We start from the raw sequence: 24,411 nt of genomic DNA, 5'->3' as shown, positions 1-24,411 counted from the left end.
CATCCACTGTATTTATGCCTTTCATTATTCTCAGAAAGGTTGGAGCAGTGATGTAGATGGCAGGAGTGCAAGGGACTTGATTTACTGCATGGACTGAATTAAAGGAGATGAGAAGGAATTTCTTTAGTCAGAGGGTGGTGAATCTGTGGCATTCATTGACCCAGACGGCTCTGAATTCAATGGTTAATTTTAATGTGGATATTGACAGTTTTTTGATTATTAAGAGTGACAAGGGTTATGAATGAAGGCAGAAGAACCAGGTTGAGAGGAAGAAATAGATCAGCCATGATTGAATGGTGGAGTAGACTTGCTAGGCTGAATGGCTTAATTCAAGTTTAAGTTCACATTTATTGTCCCATGCACCAATTGGTACAGTGCAATTTGAGTTACCACACAGATATACGAATAAAAAGAAAACAATACACAATTGAATTTAACATACACATCCGCCACAGTGGAATCAATGTTTCTTACTGTGATGGAAGGCAATAAAGTTCAGTCATCACCCATGGTCGGGGCCATGAACCCTCCGTAATTGTCCGCTACGGATGGCCCAATGTACAGGCCCTCTCACCAGGATGATCGAAACTACGGCATCGGAACACACTTTGTGGCTTGGAGTTTCCGAATCGGCCGCTTCTTACCGGAGACCGCAGCTTCCAAAGTCCACAGGCGGAGCTCCAACACTGGCGATCCTCGACAAAAGATCCCAGGCCTCCGCTATGTTAAAGTCAGCGTCGTGCCCGTGGCTAAAAGCTCAGCAGACGACAGCTCCACGATGTTCCAGTCAGTAGGCCCCACTCGATGGCGCTCCAACACTGGCGAACCCCGGCAAGGGATCGCCCCGCTTTGCGATGGTAATTCAGCGCTGCGCCTGCTGCTGAAGCTCTGGGCCGGTCTCCGGTAGGAAAGGCCGCACCAATACAGTTGGTAGGCTGCGAGGGGGGGCTTTTCTTCTTTCGTGCCCATCTTCCATGTTTCAAATGTTGACATCGCTGTCATCGTCCGTCCTGAAAAGGACGCGAGCTTCCAGCGACAATCAGTGGGAGCCATCACTTGTTGCAATAAATGATGGTGGTAGCAAAATTAGCTCAGGATACTTCAATTTTCCAACCCCATGACATGGACACTTTTGCTATGGTGCCACACGAAGATGCGATGTGTAGAAAAGACGCATCTCCGTCCAGCTAAGTGACTGAAAAATGGTTTCCCCCTATTCCTCCCCCACAACCCCCCGCAGAAGACCTACTGAGAAACATTAAAACATACATTTAAAAATAACAAAAAAAGGCAAAATGACCGATGAGCTGCTGGCGAGTCAGCCACTGCGGTGGCGCCACCCGAACTTGCTCCTAGAACTTGTAAATATTAACTTAATGACCTACAAACTTTGTCATGCTTGTATGACAAGAATTCATTAAATAATCACAGTGGGGGATGCCAAATTCTTCTAAAGCTCTCAAGCACAAAGGGCTGCACAGTGGCAATTAACCCCATTTTGCTTTTCTGGGCCTTGAAGCAACTAATCTCCACAGGGTGAGGCTGGAGAGCCGCCACCGAAGAGGCTGGTGGTAAACCATTTTCCTGCTGGATGCAAATAGGAGTGATTCCCGGATTATTCGGACAGAACAGCTGACAGCGACCCCCCCCCCCCCACCCCCACCCCACGATCGCTGACGGGATACACAAGCAACATTTTGGCTCTCTACACTGTTTAGGCCCAGGTCTAGTATTTCTTGAAGCTTGCTTCTCCATTTCATTCAAACTTCTTACAGCCAAGTGGTCTGAATACACGAGCCATGATATTGAGAAGCCTTGACTCAATACTGTCAGAATGTAAGTTCAAATCCCCCCCCTGGATAATTTGTGAGTTTACCTTGTTGAAAAGTTAATAAACTGGATAAAGGTGGCTTTTGTTTTAATTTCCCAGGTTCAGGTGGACGTGGAGTTGGGGGACTTTTTTGATTTGACTTCAGTGCTGAGCGAGAACACTGCACCCAGCAGCAAGACGGGGTCTGTGAGGAGTCAGGAGGCCCATGTATTTTACTTCCCTGTAACAACAAAGGTTCTCGGAAAGGTTCCTGTTACAGTGAAGGCAACAACCACAGTTGCATTTGATGCTGTCACCAAGCACATTTTAGTGAAGGTAAGACTTGCATTTGGTTATTCCTCGTGACCAGGTATTTTAAAGGCAACTTCACAAACTGAGTCAAATTCAGAGGTTGCTAAGAATATTCGCGTACATGGTATGGACATGGTGCGCCAAAGGGTCTGTGCTGCACAACTATGTCATTTTCTGGGCTTTAGAAGTAGTGGCATAGAATACAAAAGCCAGGAAGTGAAGTGACGACCTTTGGTTGGCATGGATGAGTTGGGCCATTAGGTCTCTTTCTGTGCTGTGTAAATTTATGACTTAATGATTCTTAATAAAATCATTGACATGGCCACAGTGAGAATAGAGTCTAGTTCAGCGTGTCATATGTTAGGAAGTTTAAGGCCTTGCACATGGTGTAGGGTAGATTTACTAAAAAATTGAGGGTTTATAATGGAGTGATTATGCAGAATAAGAGGGTGTCAGCTGTTAGGATTATTGGATCCTTGGAATATTTCATCTGGAGCATCAGAAGTTGAGAAGAGATCTGATAGATGCATACAAAATTATGAGAGGCATGTATAGGTGAGACATTCAGAAGGATCCTATGTCAAGGATGAGAGGACATAACTTTAAGGTCTGAGGGAAATGTTTAAAGTAGTTGTTACTGGGCCCTCATCTAGAACGCTGGTTCACTGATTCAAGGGCATTGGTTCAAATCCACCATAGCTTGTGGGAGAAGGGTGGGATTTACTATCAAGAAATTATATAACCTCTGGAATTGAAGGCAAGTTTTTTTTACACAGAGAATAGTGCGTGGCTAGAATGCGCTATCAGGGGCGGTGGCAGAGGTAGATATAGTAGTGGTGTTTGACGCTTTTAGATGGGCATATGGATATGTAGGGATTGGAGGGATATCGATCATGCAGGCAGAGGAGAATAGTTTAACTTGGAATGATGTTCAGCGCAGAAGCACCTGCTCCTGTGCTGTGCTGTTCTATTTGGTAGGAGAGTTGGTAAACAGAGATGTAAATGAATGGGCAAATAAACCAGAAGAAAGGAAGAACATTTACTCTGCAGTGAATTGATGTGACGTGGAACACAGTGCTTGATAGGCTGGTGAAAGCAGATTCCCTCAACAACATGATTGGGAAAATCCCTGAAGTATGTAGGATTGTGGGCAGTGGGACGAATGAAATTGCTTTTTCAAAGAGCCTGATGGAGCTGATGGTCGCCTCCTGTGCCATGTGATTATAGAAGTTACCTCCTCTAAATCCAGTCAATTGCAGTGGTTGGTTTTGGGGGTGGGTGGAAATGGGTGGAGCGAGAGAGGAAGTAGGAGTGAGAGCTTAGGATTGATTTGGCTGCACACCCAGTATGGTCAACCTTGATATGGCTGAGGTCGCAGAATCTCCCAGTGACATGGCTATGCAGTCACTGCAGTTGATAAGCAACAATGTTCAGCAATGTGAAGTCAAAGAGGAATGATCTTATTCCAAGCTTGGTTGATGAATGCACATTGGCCAGGACCACCAGGGGAAAGTCCCATGCTCTTCAAAGTCCAGGGACCTCATTGAAACTTACCAAATAGTGAAAGGCTTGGATAGAATGAATGGGGAGAGGATGTTTCCACAAATGGGAGGGTCAAGGGCCAGAGGCTATAGCCTCAGAATAAAAGGATGTACCTTTAGAAAGGAGATGAGAAGGAATTTCTTTAGTCAGAGGGTGGTGAATCTGTGGAATTAATTGCCACAGATGGCTGTACAGTCCAACTCAATTGATATTTTGAAGGTGAAAATTGATGGTTTCTTGATGAGTAAGGATGTCAGAGGTTATGGAGTGAAGGCAGGAGAATGGGGTTGAGAGGGAGAGATGGATCAGCCATGATGAAATGTTAAATATTATTAGGAAATTATATAAACATATAAACTCTGGAATGAAAGGCTTAATGCCCTGAAAGGGAACCTTGCATTAACCTTTATTTTAAAAGAAAAACATCTGGTTTATTTCTATGCTTCAGGGAAGGAAATATGTTATCCTTACCCAATCAAAGTCAGAAGTTCATAACATTAAGAGGGGTTTACATAAGGTGGAAATTATGAGAGGCATACCAGGGTGGAAATGCCAAAGACTAAAGGCCATGGACTCTAGAGATACAGTGCGGAAACAGGCTCTTTGGCCCACTGAAGCCACGTTGACCATCGATCACTCCATACATCAGTTCTATCCTACACACTTGGGGCAATTTTACAATTTTACCAAAGCCTATTAACCTACAAACCCATACATCTTGGGAGGAAACCAGAGATCCAGGAGAACACCCATGCAGGTCACGGGGAGAACATAGAAACTCCGTACAGACAAGCACGCATAGTCGGGAATTAACCCGGGTCTCTGGAGCTGTAAGGCACAACTGTACAGCTGTGCTACCGTGCTGCCCTGGTGGAAACGGATATGATAGCAGCCATTAAATGGCATTTAGACCGGCACATGAAGAGACAGGGGATAGAGGGATGTAGATCACGTGCAGACAGATGGGATTAGTTAGATTGGCGTCATCGGCGGTGCAGATATATTGGGTCGAAGAGCCTGTTCCTATGTTGAACTCTTCTATGTTGTGCTACACGTGACTCCCGATCCACTGGTGTGGCTTACTCTTAATTCCCCTCAGACAGGCCAACAAGCTACACAGTTCAGGGGATGGGCAATAACTGCTTACCTTGCCAATGACATCCAGACTACATGACCTGAGAGAAAATCAGACATTTCCTGAGAAAGGCAGCTCTCACAGGTCAACTTTGATATTGTGTCCAAGCCTTTGAAAGGAATTGGAACCATTGGGCGCATGACTCAAAGAGGAGAGCATTACCCGCTGGGCCACAGTTGATATGATGTAACAGCTTCACTGAAGCCAGCTGAATACGCTGAGATCTCCAATATTTGGAATCCTAGCAACGTACTTGGATCCTTTGGGCTTTACCTAATGGTGTAGCAGTGAGAAGGTTGAATAGGTTCAGATTTTACAAATGTGTTACAGATGATGCATGGCCCAGATCTCTGAAAGTCTGGGAGCAATCCCCGTAATGGATTGTTTAACTTGGACCATGACTATGGGGTTAGATTTAAACATAGAAAAAGCCTCAAGCAAGCACAGCGATTAGGAATAATCCTTTCAGCCAGATCAGTGGATATGTGGGAATGGCACGCGACAGAAAACTACTGGTGCAACTCTTTCGAAACAGAATTAGATGAATTTTGCATATGGGCTTGTGAAAGGAAAGTGACGAGGGATAATCAGGGCTGCAGAGCAGCAGCAGAAGGGGGAAGGCATACAAATATTATTGCGCAGAAGGGGTCCTTTTGGTACATTGAGTCTTTGGTGGCTCCTAGCAATAGCAATCTACACTCTTCCCAACTTAATGACAACCTTCCTAGAACTAGGTAACCAGAACTGCATGTAATATTCCAAGTGTAGTGTTAACAAGGACTTGTTTAGCTGCATCATGATGTTGCAACTTTAGAACTCAATGCCCTTCCCAATGAAAGCAAATGCCTTCTTAACCATCCTGTCCACCTGACCACCACTTTTAGGAAACCATGCACCTATACTGCCAGGAGGTGAAGTTTCTTATAAGAATTGACATGAAACTGGAGATGTTCAAGATGCAAGGTAATTGACAAAAGGGAGATGAGTATTTTACTTCGGAGTCATGTGAGTGACTACGTGAAGAACCCGCTTCCAACGCATGCGTGTCATATCGCTACACGCATTGCATAAGTCAACAGGAGGGGGAGGACGTTCCCCAGTAACGGGAGAGTACAAAGGGCCAGCAAAAGGCAGGTAAGGACTCTACATTTTGATTTAACAGGAAAATGGAGTTAAGAGGAAGCGGCCCGCTAAAAAGATGCCCGACAAACGTGTGGAGAACACGGATGAAGGGCAGAGACAGCAGCCGCCGGCTTTGGATACCTCGGCAGAGGAACCAGCTGTGCCAGAAAGCGTTCTGGCACCGACAAAACTTACTTCCCGGGCGGGAGGAAAAGTTCAGCGAAAGACTCACCACCTGGAAGAGCCCGACTTGGAGCAGCAGCGGGCGACCAGCCCGTATCAACATCGGACCAGGGCTGAGGAGCGGGAGACGAAACAAACCCGCTATGAGTGGCTGCACGCGGAGCAGCCACAAGAAACAGCTGACCAGGAACACAGTCAAGACCGGTATGGCCAGCGGCTGGATGAGGGAAGCCCGCAAACCAGCACCCGTGAGTACCGGGGACGGGAACAGCGGGGATACAGCAGAAAACAGCACACTGCTGAAAGGCTGCAGGATTGGGGGCAGCCAAAAATGGCTAGTGCAGCCCAGCACAAAGATCGCTTAAAGGAGCTGCTCGAGGAGCTCCTTCACAGTGGCAGTCCCGAGAATGAGGAGACTAGCCATAGTGGGCAGACAAGCCCCATATGGGTACCCCGTGAGGGACCCCCTCAAATCTCAGACTCCTCGGAGGAGAGTGGGCAGGACCCTGATGGGCCAGAGCCCGGTAATACAGCGTCCCATGATCCTAAAACAGCAGGGACTCTGCTGGACATGGTGGCTGATTACTTTAAGCCAAGTCAAACAGGGGCAGACTTGGATCCCAGGAAGGCAGCTAGTATTAACTATATGTCCGGCCACAAACTCCAACAAGAAATATTTACAGAAACACTGGCCAGACATCTGCCACCTGGCAACTGTGAGACATTACAGGTGCCCAGCGTAAACCAATGCATTTGGCAGCATATGGGGAGAAACATAAGGAACCAGGACCTCAAGATCCAGAAAACCTTAAAGGGGCTGACGGCGGGGATCACAGCATACACCTGCACCCTGGACAAAACAGAGCTAACCAAAGACCATCAGGACGCACTAGCTCTGTTTTGCAATGTGCAATATGAACTAAACAACATGCGGAAGGCTGCCATTCAGCCAGCACTGGACCCCAAATATGCTCCCATCTGCAAACAAAGAACCACAAATACATCAACCCTTTTGTTTGGACAAGACTTGACCGCACAAGTCAAAAAACTGGATGACAAAGCCAAGACACTGGGGCTCATTAAGGCCAGCGCAAAGGCCTATTTTGGAGCACGATACCAGCCACATGCAAGACCAAAAAATGTGGCTCAGACCAGTCGCAGTGCCAGAAATCAAAATTACCAGCAGCAGCCTTTTTTAGGGTATGGCCAGGGACGGCCACCCTGGAAGATGCGGAAGCCTCAACCTCACACACAACCCCGAACAAGAGATATCAAACCAGAACCCCCCTTTTTCAGAAAACCAAAGAAATAATACAACCACCAGTAACCATGGAGGTAGGTGGGTGTGGTTCTTCTGTAAAAAAGGGACCCACAACGGTGGGGGGGAGGTTGCAATACTACAGTTATGAATGGTGTAAAATCACTACAGACTCGTATATTCTAAGCAGTATTCAGGGTTATCTGATAGAATTTACTTATCCCAATAAACCCCCAGTACAACATACACCAGAAAGGCATTTTGTCCTTACAAAAACCGAACAATCTAAAGCCCACATGGAGCTACAAAGATTGTACACAAAAGGTGTGATTGAGCATACTATTCATGAAAAATTAGAATTTGTATCAAACATATTTATTAAAAATAAAAAAGATGGGGGTTGCAGGATTATCATTGACCTTTCAACCCTAAACACATTCGTTCAATACGTTCACTTTAAGATGGATACTTTTATTACTGCTAAAGAATTAGTGTCAACTGGGTTCTATATGGCAAGCATTGACTTAAAAGATGCATACTATACAGTACCCATCAGAAGGGATCACAGACGGTATTTGAAATTTAACTGGATGGGGGAACAGTGGCAATATAGAGCCTTACCAAATGGGCTAACATCAGCCCCCAGATTATTTACTAAAATTCTGAAACCAACTTTGGCATTGTTACGTAAACAAAGCCATAGGGTGATGGCATATTTAGATTACATCTTTATTGTTGGCACAACTTATGAATTGGCATATCAAACCGTGCTCGCCACAAAACAATTGTTTGAACAACTAGGATTTATCATCCATCCAGTTAAGTGTAAATTGATACCAGCAACTAATATGGATTATTTAGGATTCACCATTAACACGGTCAATATGTCAATAACGTTACCAATAGATAAAGCAGCAGCCCTACAGCAGGATTGCAGCGAGCTTCTTAACACCTACAGACCCTCCATTAGACGGGTAGCCCGGATAATTGGGAAGATTGTGGCCACAATCCCGGCCACACAATTTGGGCCATTACATTATCAAAATTTGCAAAGAGCCAAAATTAGAGCACTCAAATTTAACAAGGGTCATTTTGATAGACCTATGGAGCTGCCTACGGAAGCTATAATTGAACTACAGTGGTGGGTACATAATATTAGGTATTGCTCCAACCCCATCATTATTGACAACCCGTCTATGGTATTACAAACAGATGCCAGCGCCATTGGTTGGGGAGCCACTAACTCTGTTTCCAGTTGTGGAGGGAGATGGAAGGAAGAAGAGGCAGTATTACTTAACACACGTGGCATTAATTACCTAGAGATGTTAGGGGCATTTTATGGCCTTAAGTCATATTGCTCAGCAATTAAGCACCAGCATGTACGATTACAAATTGATAATACCACCACGGTGGCATATATTAATCACATGGGTGGAAATATATCGACATCTTGTGATCAATTGGCAAATTTAATTTGGCAATGGTGCATCCAAAGAAACATTTGGATATCGGCAACATACCTACCAGGTAAGCTAAATTTAGTGGCAGACACCAGGTCACGCAAATTTAACGAAAACACGGAATGGATGTTAAATAAAAATATATTTGCTGAAATTACAGCAAAATATGGCAGACCAGATATTGATCTTTTTGCATCCAGGTTAAATCACCAATTACCAAGGTATGTGTCCTGGGAACCAGACCCTGGGGCAGAAGCTACAGATGCTTTCTCTCTGCATTGGGGGAAATGGCTTTTTTATGCATTTCCCCCGTTCTGCCTCATCAATCGGGTACTAAGGAAAATTCAACAAGACTCGGCATCTGGGATTCTCATAGTACCCGATTGGCCTACTCAACCGTGGTATTCAGTCATACAGGGGATGGTGTTAGAACCATGTTCCCTTATTGGACATAGCCCGAATTTATTAATTCATCCAGTGACTGGGGGCAGTCATCCATGCCATAAGACTATGGATTTGTTGATTTGTAGAGTCTGAAAGACCCACTACACGGCATGGGGCTGTCAGACAGGACAATGAATCTCATCTCATCTGCACAAAGACTGTCAACACGGAAGCAGTACCTTGGACACATCAAGAAATGGGGCATATACTGCTTGGACAACAACCTCGACCAAAGGACCAAAAACATTCCGGCCATATTGGAATTCTTAACAAGCCTCCATTATGATAATCGATTGGGCTACAGTGCCATCAATAGTGCCAGAAGTGCACTCTCCAATTATCTATCACAAGGAATGGAGCAGCACACGGTGGGAACGCACCCCCTGGTAACAAAACTTATGAGGGGCATATTCAATGCAAATCCCCCTAAAACCAGGTACTCCAAAATCTGGGAGGTGGGTGTCGTTCTAAACATGCTGAGGAGCTGGGCGCCCATTACAGCATTGTCACTTCAGAAACTGACCATGAAGATAGTTATGCTCATGGCACTAGTTACCGCTCAACGAGTCCAGTCATTAAGCAAACTGAGCCTGGACTCCCTGATCATCTCACCCGAGAAACTGGTGTTTATCATACAGGATCTAATAAAACAAAACAGACCAGGTTCATCGGGTCAAGTGATCGAATTCATGGCATATCCATATGACGAACGACTGTGTATAGTAAGACACATCCAATTATACATAGAATATACTAAAAGTATTCGAGGTCAGGAAATGGCGTTGTTAATCTCTTACAAGAAACCGCACAAAAGGGTCACGACCCAAACTATATCAAGGTGGCTCAAATATGTCCTAAAGATGGCAGGAATAGACACTGATGTTTTTAAATCTCATTCCACCAGGGCTGCAGCAACATCCGCAGCAAAAATTCTGCAGGTGCCCACAGTCCAGATCCTCATAATGGCAGGATGGTCATCCGAGAGGACTTTCCAAAGGTTTTATAATAAACCAGTTTTGGAGCCATCATCATCATTTTCAGAAACCATTTTACGTTCAACAATATAATTTGCCCGAAAGAATACAGGGCTATGATTTCAATTAATAAATTTATTTTTCGTTATACCCCACAAGTCTTTGTATAAGTGTGTTTTAAAATTACTAATGATGCTCTCTCCCAATACCCAAGCAGTTGTGAAGCATGGACTCGATCCACGGCATGAGGTCACAGAGCTTTGAAATCTTCGCGTAGTCACTCACGTGATTCCTAAGTAAAATAGTAAGATTAAACGAGAACTTACCAGTTTGAAGTTTAATCTGTATTTTATGAGGAGGAACATTGAGGGAATACGTGCCCTCCGCTCCCACCCTCCTATGATCATATCAACAACTGGTATCTCTTTGATAATCTTACTATGTTAGGTCATTATAGTTTCTGTGACCTCACACCGCTGCTTTGAAGAATGACACGCATGCGTTGGAAGTGGGTTCTTCACGTATTCCCTCAACGTTCCTCCTCATAAAATACAGATCAAACTTCAAACTGGTAAGTTCTCGTTTAATCTTACTATTTTCTTTTATCGTGAAAGAGAGCAGTGAGAAATTCAATAATAACTTTCTAGAGAATTGGATAATACTTTGAAGGGAAACATTTAGTGTAAGAGTAGGGAGAGTTGAATAAATTGGTTTGCTCCATTAAAGTGCCCACACATTTACAATTTCCAAGGTAGAAATGTCATATACCAGGGGGCATAGCTTTGTACAGTGAGAGAGGAAATGTGCGAGGCAATTTCTTTTTACACGAAGAGTGCTAGGTGCATGGAATAATCAATGGAGGTGGCAGAAGCAGATACAATAGCATTGTTTAAGAGGCTTTTGGACAGACATGGGAACGGAAGGATATAAATAAAACGTTTGTAAAATCCCAATTTGTTCTTTGGTTTACTTATATCTCAAAACCTTTATTAATGGAGACTCCTAAATCCTGGTGAATGGAAGGATGTTTGACACTTTGCTTGCCTCCCTGTCCTCAGGCTGAAGGGATAGAGCAGTCATTCTCCAAGGCATTCCTTGTGGCCCCAAAAGCTAACGAACAACTTTGGACTGAGGCAATACAATTCAGCTTCCCGGAAAACGTGGTGGAGGGAAGCCAGAGGGCTCATGTCACCGTGATCGGTAAGAAGGCTCCATCCTGTTTAGTTTAGAGATACAGCACGTAAACCGGCCCATCGGCCCACAGAGATCGCGCCAACCAGCAATCTTCACACACGAGCCCTATCCCACACACTAGGGATAATTTACAGTTTTTACCGAAGCCAATTAACCTACAAACCTGTACATCTTTGGAATGTGGGGGGAAACCAGAGCACCCAGGGAAAACCCACGCAGTCACGGGGAGCATGTACAAACTCTGTACCGACAGCACCTGTAATCAGGATCGAACCCAGGTCTCTGGTGCCGTAAGGCAGCATCTCTACCACCGCACCGCCGTGCCGCCCTCAATTTTCCTCACCGGATGAGCGGACCACCACTGGCATTGCTTGAGCTTAAGCAGGGGTGTGGCAGGGATGTGGTAAGGTCATGGCTTTGCTCATACTTAAGAAACACTTTGTCTGGACCTCACTGTATGCTGGTTTTGACTCACACTCCTAGCTGATCTCACCCACAGCAGATTTTCTGCTGAAAGGTAGGGGGAAGCTAAACCAAACAATCAATTTTTGGGGGGAAAGGTGTTTCTCTCCATTTTATTTACTTAAAATAATGACCAACAAAATGGCCGAAATATTGGGGATTGCCATTGGGATTTCCAACTCCATTCTGTTTCGTGTCAGCCACGACGTGGTCATTGTTCTTACAACATAGAAACAGGCCCTTCAGTCCAACTTGTACCCATTTACTCTATTCCCATTGCCCGTATTTGACCCATTACCCTCTGAACCTTTCCTATCCATGTACACGTCCAAGTGATATAAAATATTATTGTATATATTTCAACCATTTCTTCTGACAACTCATTTCATAAGTATATCGCCTCAGTATAGAAAAGGTTGCCCCTCGGGTCCCTTTTAAACCTTATTGTACCAGGCATTCCTCTCTCTTCCATGTCCTTCATACAGTTGAGGTGTGAGTATCACTATCCAGGCCAGTATTTATTCCCGGACTTGAATGACCCTTGAGAAAGTGGTGGTGAACCTCTTCATGAACTGTAGAGGTCCTTTTAGTGAACAAGATGGAGCTCCATGTTTGTAGTGTGGAGAAAATGACTTTACTTTGATTGAGGAATACGATTTAGCAGGCTGCTTATGAAATTGTTTCTCCATGAGAGCATGAAAATAGGAGGAGGCCACTTGGTCCCTCAACCCTGCCCCGTCATTTAATATCAAGGCTGATCTGCCCCAGGCCTCGTCTCCCCTTTCTATGCAATTTCTCATAGCCCTTAATTCCCTGACCTTTCAAAAAAATATTTCTACCTTCTCTTTAAACATGTCTAATGATCCGGCCTTCATAACACTCAGGGGCAGAGAATTTCTGAGAAATTCACCACTCTCTACATACCTCAGTTTCAAATAATCGGCTCCTTATTGTGTAACACTGTTTCCTTCAGTGGGGACTATCCGTTAGTGAAACCCTTGGACAGTTACCCTGTCTTGGCCCCTTGGAAGTCTCTTATCATTAGTAGAGCTAGGAAGTGGATACCAAAAGTGATTGGCTAAGAAGTAGGCGGAGGGATCAGCATCATGTGCACAGAATTCGACAAACATGTGTTTTTCATCTAAATATCGTTCTAAACTGGCAGTTCTATTTTGGGGCTTGTAACTTCTTGTTGCAAAGAATTTTGGTTCCCTTTTTCTCCTGAAGCAAATATTTTGCGGGACACATCTGTGTCCAATCTCCTTTCATTTCAAGGCAATCGTTTAATCTGAAATAGACCGATGCAGAATATTTGTCCCTTTATTTTAGTTCTCATTTTTGCCTTTCAAGGTCTCCTCCATAGAGCACCGATTCTTGCCAAGCCCCAGATCAGTAGTAATGTCTGTTTCTCCATTCTCCTTCAGATGGCTCAGCTTTGCTTTTTGATCACAGGGATCATTATAGTTATTCCTTCAACTGTGGCATCTTCGATTTTCACCCAGAGAATTGTGAATCTGTGGAATTCTTTGCCACAGAAGGCAGTGGAGGTCAATTCACTGGATATTTTCAAGAGAGAGTTAGATTTAGCTCTTAGGGCTAAAGGAATCAAGGGACATGGGGGAAAAGCAGGCACGGGGCACTGATTTTAGATGAACAGCCATGATCATATTGAATGGTCGGTGCTGGCTCAAAGGGCGAATGGCCTTTTGCACCTATTTTTCTATTTCTATGTTTCTTTGATTCAGGAACAACAATCCTTGTGTTCCTGTCATGTCTAAAACTGAACCTATTCATTGCATCTTGGCATAATTAAATTGGTTCTGGTGCTTAGTGGGTTAGAAACATAGAAACATAGAAATTAGGTGCAGGAGTAGGCCATTCGGCCCTTCGAGCCTGCACCGCCATTTAATATGATCATGGCTGATCATCCAACTCAGTATCCCGTACCTGCCTTTTCTCCATACCCTCTGATCCCCTTGGCCACAAGGGCCACATCTAACTCCCTCTTAAATATAGCCAATGAACTGGCCTCAACTACCCTCTGTGGCAGAGAGTTCCAGAGATTCACCACTCTCTGTGTGAAAAAAGTTCTCCTCATCTCGGTTTTAAAGGATTTCCCCCTTATCCTTAAGCTGTGACCCCTTGTCCTGGACTTCCCCAACATCGGAAACAATCTTCCTGCATCTAGCCTGTCCAACCCCTTAAGAATTTTGTAAGTTTCTATAAGATCCCCTCTCAATCTCCTAAACTCTAGAGAGTATAAACCAAGTCTATCCAGTCTTTCTTCATAAGACAGTCCTGACATCCCAGGAATCAGTCTGGTGAACCTTCTCTGCACTCCCTCTATGGCAATAATGTCCTTCCTCAGATTTGGAGACCAAAAACTGCACGCAATACTCCAGGTGTGGTCTCACCAAGACCCTATACAACTGCAGTAGAACCTCCCTGCTCCTATACTCAAATCCTCTTGCTATGAAAGCCAACATGCCATTCGCTTTCTTTACTGCCTGCTGCACCTGCATGCCTACCTTCAATGACTGGTGTACCATGACACCCAGGTCTCGCTGCATCTCCCCCTTTCCCAATCGGCCACCATTTAGATAATAATCTGCTTTCCCGTTTTTGCCACCAAAATGGATAACCTCACATTTATCCACATTAAACTGCATCTGCCAAACATTTGCCCACTCACCCAGCCTATCCAAGTCACCTTGCAGTCTCCTAGCATCCTCCTCACACCTAACACTGCCCCCCAGCTTAGTGTCATCCGCAAACTTGGAGATATTGCCTTCAATTCCCTCATCCAGATCATTAATATATATTGTAAATAGCTGGGGTCCCAGTACTGAGCCTTGCGGTACCCCACTAGTCACTGCCTGCCATTGTGAAAAGGACCCGTTTACTCCTACTCTTTGCTTCCTGTTTGCCAGCCAGTTCTCTATCCACATCAATACTGAACCCCCAATGTCATGTGCTTTAAGTTTGTATACTAATCTCTTATGTGGGACCTTGTCGAAAGCCTTCTGGAAGTCCAGATACACCACATCCACTGGTTCTCCCCTATCCACGCTACTAGTTACATCCTCGAAAAATTCTATAAGATTCGTCAGACATGATTTACCTTTCGTAAATCCATGCTGACTTTGTCCAATGATTTCACCACTTTCTAAATGTGCTGCTATCCCATCTTTAATAACTGACTCTAGCAGTTTCCCCACTACCGATGTTAGGCTAACTGGTCTGTAATTCCCCGTTTTCTCTCTCCCTCCCTTCTTAAAAAGTGGGGTTACGTTTGCTACCCGCCAATCCTCTGGAACTACTCCAGAATCTAAGGAGTTTTGAAAGATTATTACTAATGCATCCACTATTTCTGGAGCTACTTCCTTAAGTACTCTGGGATGCAGCCTATCTGGCCCTGGGTTAAAGTGTGAGTGTATTATATATACAGTATAAACTTGGCATCAACTCCTTTGATAAACGTTATTGATTAAAGTACTTAAAGTAGTTAAAATAACTTATCTGAGAGAAGCGAGTCCTCTGATAGGGAATGTCGATAATAGAGGGTAACTTCTAAAAACTGAAAGCCCTGGATTTATTGGAATTAGTCAGCAAAACAAACAGCATCTGTGGAGAGTGAAGAAACAAGAACATTGTTTGAACACCTGAAGTAAAATCTGACATTGCTAGAGATTTTCAGCATGTTATGCAGCTTCAATGGAGACAGTAACAGGGTTAATAATTCAGATTGTTGACCCATGGTTTGCCAAACCTTTCTTCAGGCTGATGTTTTACACTTCTATCATTTCGGTCGGCAGCGACAGGTTGGGCCGAAGGGCCTGTTTCCATGTTATGACTTTCTGCCTTAGGGTTTCTTCCATTGAAAGATGAAATGAAGAATTTCAGTGGGAATCTCAAATTCTGCCCTCTCATCCAAGCCACAAAAAAAAGTACAACAGAAGCGTTCAAATATCAGAGGGATATAGAGCAACATTGGGTAAATGGAGATGAGGCACAGAGTTGGAATGACCGAACTGACTGGCAAAATGCCTCCTCCTGTTTCTGCCCTTGCAGTATTGTTATGAAGCTGCTCATTGCATACTGCAACTTAACCAATAGATCATTCAAAAGAGTGGACAAAACCTCTGACAAACACTGGAGATTCACATCAATTCAGATTTATAAATTAGCAGAATAAAAGGAGGAAAGTTGGCATCGTGCTCAGTATTCTGGTTATGATATTGAGCTCCATTGAAGGCAATGCTATCATAATAGCTTCCCCATATGTCTGAAGGAATAAATAGTTGAACTTGGCAGCCATCGTATGCATAAAGCATGCAGCTCCTGGAAAATATCACGGACACTGAATTTTGGAAGGCCTGGACATCACTTGGGTTTGGCACAGCCCTGTTGGTATCATGCATGTGGAATCTTTGGGAATGGCACTGGCAGAATGTCCAATTGAGCAATTGACCAGATGACAGCAAACTCATAAGTCAAGCAAATCCTTAATGACAGCTGCTGGGACTCCCTAGGTGGAAAATTTCCTCATTGTGCATTGGGGCATTTAATGCATCTCATATCCCACTTGGGTAGCCTATATTGCAATGGTACGGACTGTACGAAATTTGAATTTTCAAATTTCAGGTAACCCTTACCCATGTGTTCTTTCCCCGTTCCTACTGATCCACCTAGGTTCTCATTCCCTTTGTTCACCTTTTCCATTTCCTACACCACCATCCCTGTTACCCAAACACTTTACCCTTCCCCAGCCAGTCCCATCAGCCCATCACCTGCACACCTTTCCACTTGGGCTTCTTCATTTCAGCCTACCATCCCTATCCCCTCTCACACCTGGTTCTATCTGCCCATCGTCCCTCCCTTATCTGGTTCCACATCACTTTACAGCCTCCACCTCCACTTTCTACATCACCCATCCAGGAAATATTGGGTTAAAATCAGACACAATCAAATTAGCAAAAATGCACAGCAAGGGCTGTGCACAATGCCAAATTCACCTTTTCCCATTCTGATTCAGGGAGCCTCTTTATTAGGGTAGAGGGTCACTATTAAATGCATGGACTGAGTGGGTTTATACATTGTTGAAAGCTTTATGCTTTTTGAGAATGAGCCACAATGTGGCCAAGACAATACGAGTAAAAACTAAATGGCAAAACTCCTTTGATAATCTGCTTCTCCTTTCAGGTGATATCCTGGGACCTTCTATTAATGGTTTGGAAGACTTGCTTCAGATGCCATATGGGTGTGGTGAACAAAACATGATCAGATTTGCTCCAAACATTTACATTTTGCAGTACTTGACAGCTAAAAATCAGGTGACTGAGGAGATGGAAGCAAAAGCCAAGTCCTACATGATCCAAGGTGGGTTTGCCAACCATTTTAACTTCCCTTCCCTTTGCCATACTGATCTCTCTGTCCTGTGCCTCCCCAATTGCCAGAGTGAGGCCGTGTGGAAACTGGAGGAACAACATCCCATATTCTGCTTGGGTAGCTTAGAACCTAATGGTATGAACATTGAATTATCCAGTTTCCCTTGGCCTTGGACCAACCATCTGCTGATCAGAAACCTCCCTCACCTGTATCCACCTATCACTTGTCAGGTTTTATATACTTCTATTAAGTTTCCCCTCAGGCTTCAACGTCTGAATGAAAACTATGCGGTCACAGGGAGAATGTACTAACTCCGCACAGACCGGACCTGTAATCAGGATTAAACCCAGGTCTCTGACACTGTAAGGCAGCAACTCTACCGCTGTGCCACTGTGCCGCCCCACCACAATCAGTCGGAAGAATGGTTCTGATCTGAGATATCACCTATCCATATTCTCCAGAGATGCCGCCTGACCCGCTAAGTCAGTTCAGCAATTTTTTTTGCCTTTGGTTTTCTTTGGCTTTGTATTGTAATGTGTTACTGCAATGATCAAGGAGTTTCATGTTATGCCTTCAGCTTCCTAAGAGTTAATCAGGAAGAGTAACCAGCATTTTATTGCTGTCAATTCTAACCAACATGTTAACCACATCATAGTGGTAGCACATATTATCTTACTGTTGAGTGAGCAAGTAGTTGGATCAAGTCCCACCCTAGAAGTTAAAGAGTTGCATAGCACAAAGACAGACTCTTCGCTCCACTGAATCTACAACCACCATCAAGCATTAATTTACACTAACCCCTTTCTTTAATTCTCCCCATATTCCCCTTAAATTTTCCCCAGATTCTACCACTCACCTATACGCTAGGAAAAAGTTACAGTAGGCAATCCCTTTTCCCCCACTATCCCTCTCACCCTTTCCCCTTCCCTCTCTTCCACTTTCACCTATATCCTATCCTCTGGCTTCATAATTTACAGCTTTCACAACCAGAGATGTCACATATTCATAAATTATAGGAGCAGAATTAGGCCATTTGGCCCATCATCTGCTCCACCATTCAATCATGGCCTTTCTATCTCCCCCTCAACCCCATTCTCCTGCCTTCTCCCCATAACCCCTGACACCCTTACTAATCAGGAGTCTGTCAATCTGTAACTCTACCCAGGCCTTTCACTATCCGGTAAGCTTCAGTGAGGTTCCCCTCATCCTTCTAAACTCCTCGAGTCCAGGCCCAGTGCCATCAAATGCTTATCATATGTTAATTCATTCCTGGGATCATTCTCATAAATCGCCTCTGGACCTTCTCCAACGCCAGCACATCCTTCCTCAGATATGGGGCCCAAAACTCACTTTGCCATGACTTTCAAAACTCACTTTGGTGTGTTACTCCAGCACTTTGTACCTTTTTTTTGTATACTAGCATCTGCAGTTCCTTGTGCCTACAACCTCCTTGGGTTGTATGCCTTGTGGGTTGGGGCTAGAAACTAGAGTGCCCGGGGGTAACCCACCTGGTCACAGGGCAAATGTGCAAAGAGGACTGAATCAGGACTGGAAGAAATATTGTATTATGTTCTGTTTGTGCATTGAATAACTCTTCTGGAGACAAATGAACATTTGTTTTTATTCCTTCACAAAATGTCTGTGTGAATGTCTAGGTCAGCATTTACTGCCCATTTCCTAATTGCCCCTTGAGCTGAATGGGTTATGACATCATTTGAGGGCAATTCAGAGACAGCCACATTAGTGTGTCTGGAGTCACACAGACTGGATAAAGGCGGCATTTTTTCTTTTCCCTGAAGTTTCCAGCTGGGTTTGTATAATCCAGTGGTTTCATGGTCACCATTGCAGGTTCAGGATTTTTTTTTAAATTCCAGATTGATTCAATTAAGTGCATGTAAATCCCCCAGTTGCTGTGGGATTTGAGCTCGTGTTCCCGGATCATTACTCCAACCTCTGGATTACTAGACTAACAACAATAATGTAACCACGATATTAACATTCCCACGATTCTCATAAGTCAACGGAACACATGAAGAAAATAATTTGGGCTTTGGACGTTGATCCAGAATTAATTTTCATTGCTAATTCCTGCCCTGACCATTTCACATCCCTATCTTATGCACAGAGGCTGTGGCTCATTAGCTCTCTGGCAAACCAAGTTGATCCAATTCTTTTGTCAATGTTTGCACAGTTCTTAGCAATACTTCTGCTTTGCAGGTTACCAAAGGGAGTTAACGTACCAGCGAACTGATGGCTCCTTCAGTGCATTTGGAAACTCTGATTCTTCTGGAAGTACTTGGTAAGAAGGTTTCTGTTGGGAGAGGATTGAAGGCCCATTCTGCCTGCAGATGCAATTACAAGGCTCTTATTCACTCAGCTGTGGAACCAACCCAAAAAAACGTCGCAAGATTTATTGCTTACTTTTCCTCAGTTTAATTCCTGAGGAATGTGGTGGGGATAACTATGTAGAGAATACATTCGGAAGGAACCACTGGGAACATAGTCACACTGAGCGACTTTCCATCATGCCAAATGGACTCAGTGGAAGGAGAACCAGTGGCTAATTCTCAGCTGGTTCTCACTGCCCTATGTGTGGATGGCTAAGATTCCGTCAGCTCTGCCTGCCAAATTCCCTGGTTCTTTAACTTTTTCTCTCTCTCTCTCTCCCCCTCTCTCCCTCTCTCCCCTCTCCCCCTCTCCCCCTCTCTCCCTCTCTCTCCCCCCTTCTATCTCTCCTCTCTCTCTCTCCCTCTCTCCTCCTCTCCCTCCTTCCCTCTCCTCTCTCCCCTCTCTCTCCCTCTCCTCTCTCTCCCTCTCTCCCTCCTCTCCCCCTCTCCCCCTCTCCCCTCTCTCTCTCCCTCTCTCTCCCCCTCTCCCCCTCTCTCTCTCTCCTCTCTCTCTCTCTCTCTCTCCCCTCTCTCTCTCTCTCCCTCTCTCTCTCTCTCTCCCTCTCTCTCTCTCTCTCCTCCCCTCTCTCCCTCTCTCCCTCTCTCCCTCTCTCCCTCTCTCCCTCTCTCCCTCTCTCCCTCTCTCCCTCTCTCTCCTCTCTCCCTCTCTTTTGCTTTCATCCCACTCCTCTGTTGCCCCACTGGTCTCACTCCCTCCACCCCTTGCTCTCATTTGGTCATGCTCTTTGTATCTTTGCTCTCTCCCTCTCTCTCTCCTTCTTGCTGTCAGCCAGTCACTTTCCTTTGCCCCGTTATTCCCTAATTCTCCCTGTATTATTCAAAATAATATGCTTAGTTGCTGCTCACGTTAACCTCGTGAGCTTTACATCCTGCCACAACCCATGATGACATGGTTTGAGATAGTCAGTTGCATTTCCAAAGTGCTGTAAACATGTGAGATGCACACAGTAGTTTTTTTTTTTTGAAGTGTGGTACATCTGGCACGGTTGATTCATGAGAATTTTGTTCCGTGACTGACCTGGAAAAAAAGAGTGAAATACAGGAGCTTTGGCCCCTACGCTTGCAATGGTTTGTGATTCATGATTAAATCAAGCTTTCTGTGGTCAGTAAGACTTACAAAAAACTAAGCGATCTCCTCGTTTTCAGCATTTTATTTCCACTTTACAATACCGCAGCAAACATCTTGTAGCATGGTCAGCTTTAGCAAGCTCCTTAAATGAGAGCTCTTTAAAGTTTATTGGTCTCAACTTTCGGAAATAATATTGCTGATTTGCAAATGACATACTTTAAAAATAGGCCTTTGTAAAGTCAAATTTATTTCTCTTTCTTGAATCTGATAAGGTTTCTGACTGAGCTGTCTACTTGACTACTACAATTAATTGACTGCTGGTCAATTAATTTGAGATGGTGGAATGTTTTGTGTACAAACAGCAACCATATGGGAGAGAAAGTGAAAGATATGAAAAGGGAATGCTAGAGAAAAGAAAGAATGGAAAAGGGATACGTGATTAGTCGAGGAAATGGTGAGAGAATGTGGAAAAGAAAGGAGAGAAAGGAAGATGAAGAACAGATCAAAGTGGGCAAAATGCCAAGAAGGAAAGGTTGCTGGAGTGCAGGAAGGCAGTGCAGATGCTGCTTTACACCGAAGATAGACTCAAAATGCTAGAGTAACTCAGCGGGACTAGCAGCATCTCTGGATAGAAGGAATGAGTGACATTTTGGGCCGAGACACATCTTCAGACTCTGTGTTCAAGAAGGAACTGCAGATGCTGGAAGATCGAAGGTACACAAAATTGCTGGAGAAACTCAGCGGGTGCAGCAGCATCTATGGAGCAAAGGAAATGGGTGACGTTTCGGGCCGAAACCCTTCTTCAGACTGATGGGGGATGGGGGGGAGAAGCTTCAGACTCCGTATCTGACAAAAGGGGCTTGACCCGATACATCACCCATTCCTTCTACCCAGAGATACTTCCAGTCCTGCTGAGTTACTCCAGCGTTTTGTGTCTATCTTTGGTTGCTAAAGAGTGTCAGGAGAGTAAAAGCTGGTATGAATCGAGAGAGGAGTGCAGGAAGAGAAACTAAAATCCAGGACAGGGGACAATGGATAGATTGCACATGAGAAAGAAAGATTAAATGAATATTAAAGGTGAAGAAAAATAAAAATGGCAGAGAAATGGTTAAGAAGGAGAGAGATGGTAGGCACAGAATAAGGAGATAAGACAAAGAGTCAAACAGTTGTAAAGTATAGAAACAGACCGTTTAGCCTACCACGTCCTTGCTGATTTTTCTAGCCAGCTGCATCAATCCTATTTGGTAGGATTTGGACTGTATCCTTCTGTGCCTTGTCTATTCAAGTGTCTGTCTAAATGCCTCTTAAATGTAGTAATTGTATCTGATTCCACAAGATTGGAAATGGGAGAGAAGCCAGAGTGGTTGAGGAAAAGGAGTATATATTTGAATTTGCTGCTTCTATGATTTACATTGCACTTGATATTTTAACCACGGCTAATCCAAGCTCTAGACAAATATTTACCGTGACTAAACCACATCCTTAAATAGAAGAACTTGCTTTCTAGTGCCATTAAAACTGACATTGTAAAGTGGTGCTTATTCTTTATTCCTCAGCCTGCTCAGGTCAGTGAGTAATACAGTCTAGCTGTCAGCCTTCATCATTCTGTGGTTAGGTAGAAGGTTGCAGGTTCAAATCCCACTCCAGGATCTGGAGCACAGATTCTAATAGGAAATTCCCTGTGCAGTGACAAAGCAGAGGCAAGGATGGATTGAATGGTTACATGAAAGGGCTCTCCTCAATGTTTCTGATCAATATATGTCCCTGACACAGCGGTAGTATAGGTGGTGCAGCGGTAGAGTTGCTGCTTAACAGTTTTCAGTGACCCGGGTTTCTGAGTATGGCTGCTTGTCTGTACGGAGTTTGTACATTCTCCCCGTGACCTGCGTGGGTTTACTCCAGTATCTCTGGTTTCTTCCCACATGACAAAGAGGTACAGGTTTGTAGGTTAATTGGTTTGGTATAATTGTAAACTGTGCGTAGGTTGTGTAGGATAGTGTTAGTGTGTGGGGTTCACTGGTTGGCATGGACTCGGTGGGCCAAAAGGCCTGTTTCCACGCTGTATTTCTAAACAAAACTAAACTAAAGTAAGCTAACATCATTGCTACACCCACTGATCTATTGTTTGTGGGAATCTGCGATACACAATATGTTTCTGCATTTCCTACATTGCAACAGTGATTTCTTGCCAATTTATGGCATTGACTGCTTTGATGTGTCCCAAAATCGGAACAGAATGTACGTGCAATTTGTATCGTAAATTAGGCATCAGTAGGCACTGCCCTAACAAAATGATTTGGGATATAGAAATGCAGAAAACCTCAGATGTTGGAAATTGAATGTAAAATAGAAAACACTGAAGATACTCAGCAGGTCAGACCGCATCCGTGGAGAGAGAAAAACAGAGCTAGGATAATGTTGATGACCTATCATTAGAAGTGGAAGAATATTAGAGGTAAATCAAGTTTTAAATGCAGTGAAAATGAGGGAAGGAAGGCCAAACCAAAAGGGAGTTCTATGAAAAAGTGGATGGCAGGAGTAAAGAATTTGAAAAAAAGATGAAGCTCCCTGCAGCAAGATTTAAAAAAAATGAATGCTGGAAATATGAGGGAAAAAGCTGGAGTGTAATATGCTTCTTCAGAATGTGATGCTGAAACTTGTCAGAAGGCGAGGTTGTAAAGTGCCTATTCAGAAGGTGAGGTTGTAATGTGCCCAGTCAAAAGACAAGGCTGTAACGGGCCAAGTCAGCACTGAGAGGCTGTGATAAACCTGGTCTATATATATATACATCTGCAATGAGTTGACAGCAGTTGAGGGCTGGCTGCTTCTTATTTCCCCAGCTCCTTTACAATAGGCTTGTTCACGTCAGCCTGAAAGCCTGCTCCTCGTTCTCACCGACCCCTGGGTAAAGATGTTACTCCAGGATCTCACAATATACAGGATGTCTCTCCAACCTTTTTCACCTGCAGCATTTTGTTTTGATTAAATCGTCCCTCTCTTCGCTGCTCCTTCCTCACAACTCTGAACATGTTGTTTTCTTTTGAGCATTTATCTGATTGCTTGTGAATATATTGTAGATTCTGTTTCTACTACCCCTCAGGCATTAAGTTCCAAACCACAAAAACACATTGTAAAATTATAGAAGCACAATAAACCGTGGCACAACTCAACTGTTTGGTCCCCCAGCCCTCCTTTGCTGTTTAATCTAGTCCTCAGCTCTACTTTGCTGCAAGTTCCCATGACCTCGCTGTATTTGAACTTCAATGTTCAAATGGAACCCAGTGTAAGCTCAAGCAACAGCACCTCATCTTCTGTCTGCAATTTTGGAACTCAGTACTGAAATAACCAGCCTTTTTGGATATATTTAGGGCAAGATGCCAGGAGTGTTCCAGGTGGATTGGGACATCTGGTGATGGGAGAAGTGGTCCACAGTATGGGGTGAAGATTCTTGGCCAAAGAAATAGGCACAGATTCCAAGGTGGAGAATAAAAGTTCAACAGTTTGTCAGACTTGGAACTCATAGAGGTGGAGAAATAGTAGGATAAGGCCTGGCATTCGGTGATCAGTGAGGGGAAGATCAAAAAGGATAGGGTATAGTGGAAACTCAGCCAGAGGTGGGTCTGGGAGGAGAGATGAGGGCCAGAGGAAAA

At 44.2% G+C, this 24,411-nt stretch overlaps 1 protein-coding gene across 1 annotated transcript in view; it reads left to right on the top strand.

The window, feature by feature from the left end:
* The window catches only part of cd109 (CD109 molecule), a 114,272-nt gene that overhangs the window by 70,612 nt on the left and 19,249 nt on the right, over nt 1-24,411 (top strand). Inside the window, exons 21-24 of the mRNA XM_055639137.1 lie at nt 1,931-2,146; nt 11,299-11,440; nt 17,099-17,275; nt 19,502-19,583. Of these exons, the coding sequence (XP_055495112.1) occupies nt 1,931-2,146; nt 11,299-11,440; nt 17,099-17,275; nt 19,502-19,583 (617 nt within the window). The remainder of the gene's footprint in view (nt 1-1,930; nt 2,147-11,298; nt 11,441-17,098; nt 17,276-19,501; nt 19,584-24,411) is intronic.

The sequence above is a fragment of the Leucoraja erinacea genome, chromosome 8, assembly GCF_028641065.1.
Source record: "Leucoraja erinacea ecotype New England chromosome 8, Leri_hhj_1, whole genome shotgun sequence".
NCBI classification, from domain to species: Eukaryota; Metazoa; Chordata; class Chondrichthyes; order Rajiformes; family Rajidae; genus Leucoraja; species Leucoraja erinaceus.
The sequence above is the reverse complement of the archived record's forward strand: the minus strand, read 5'-3'. Positions and strand labels throughout refer to the sequence as shown.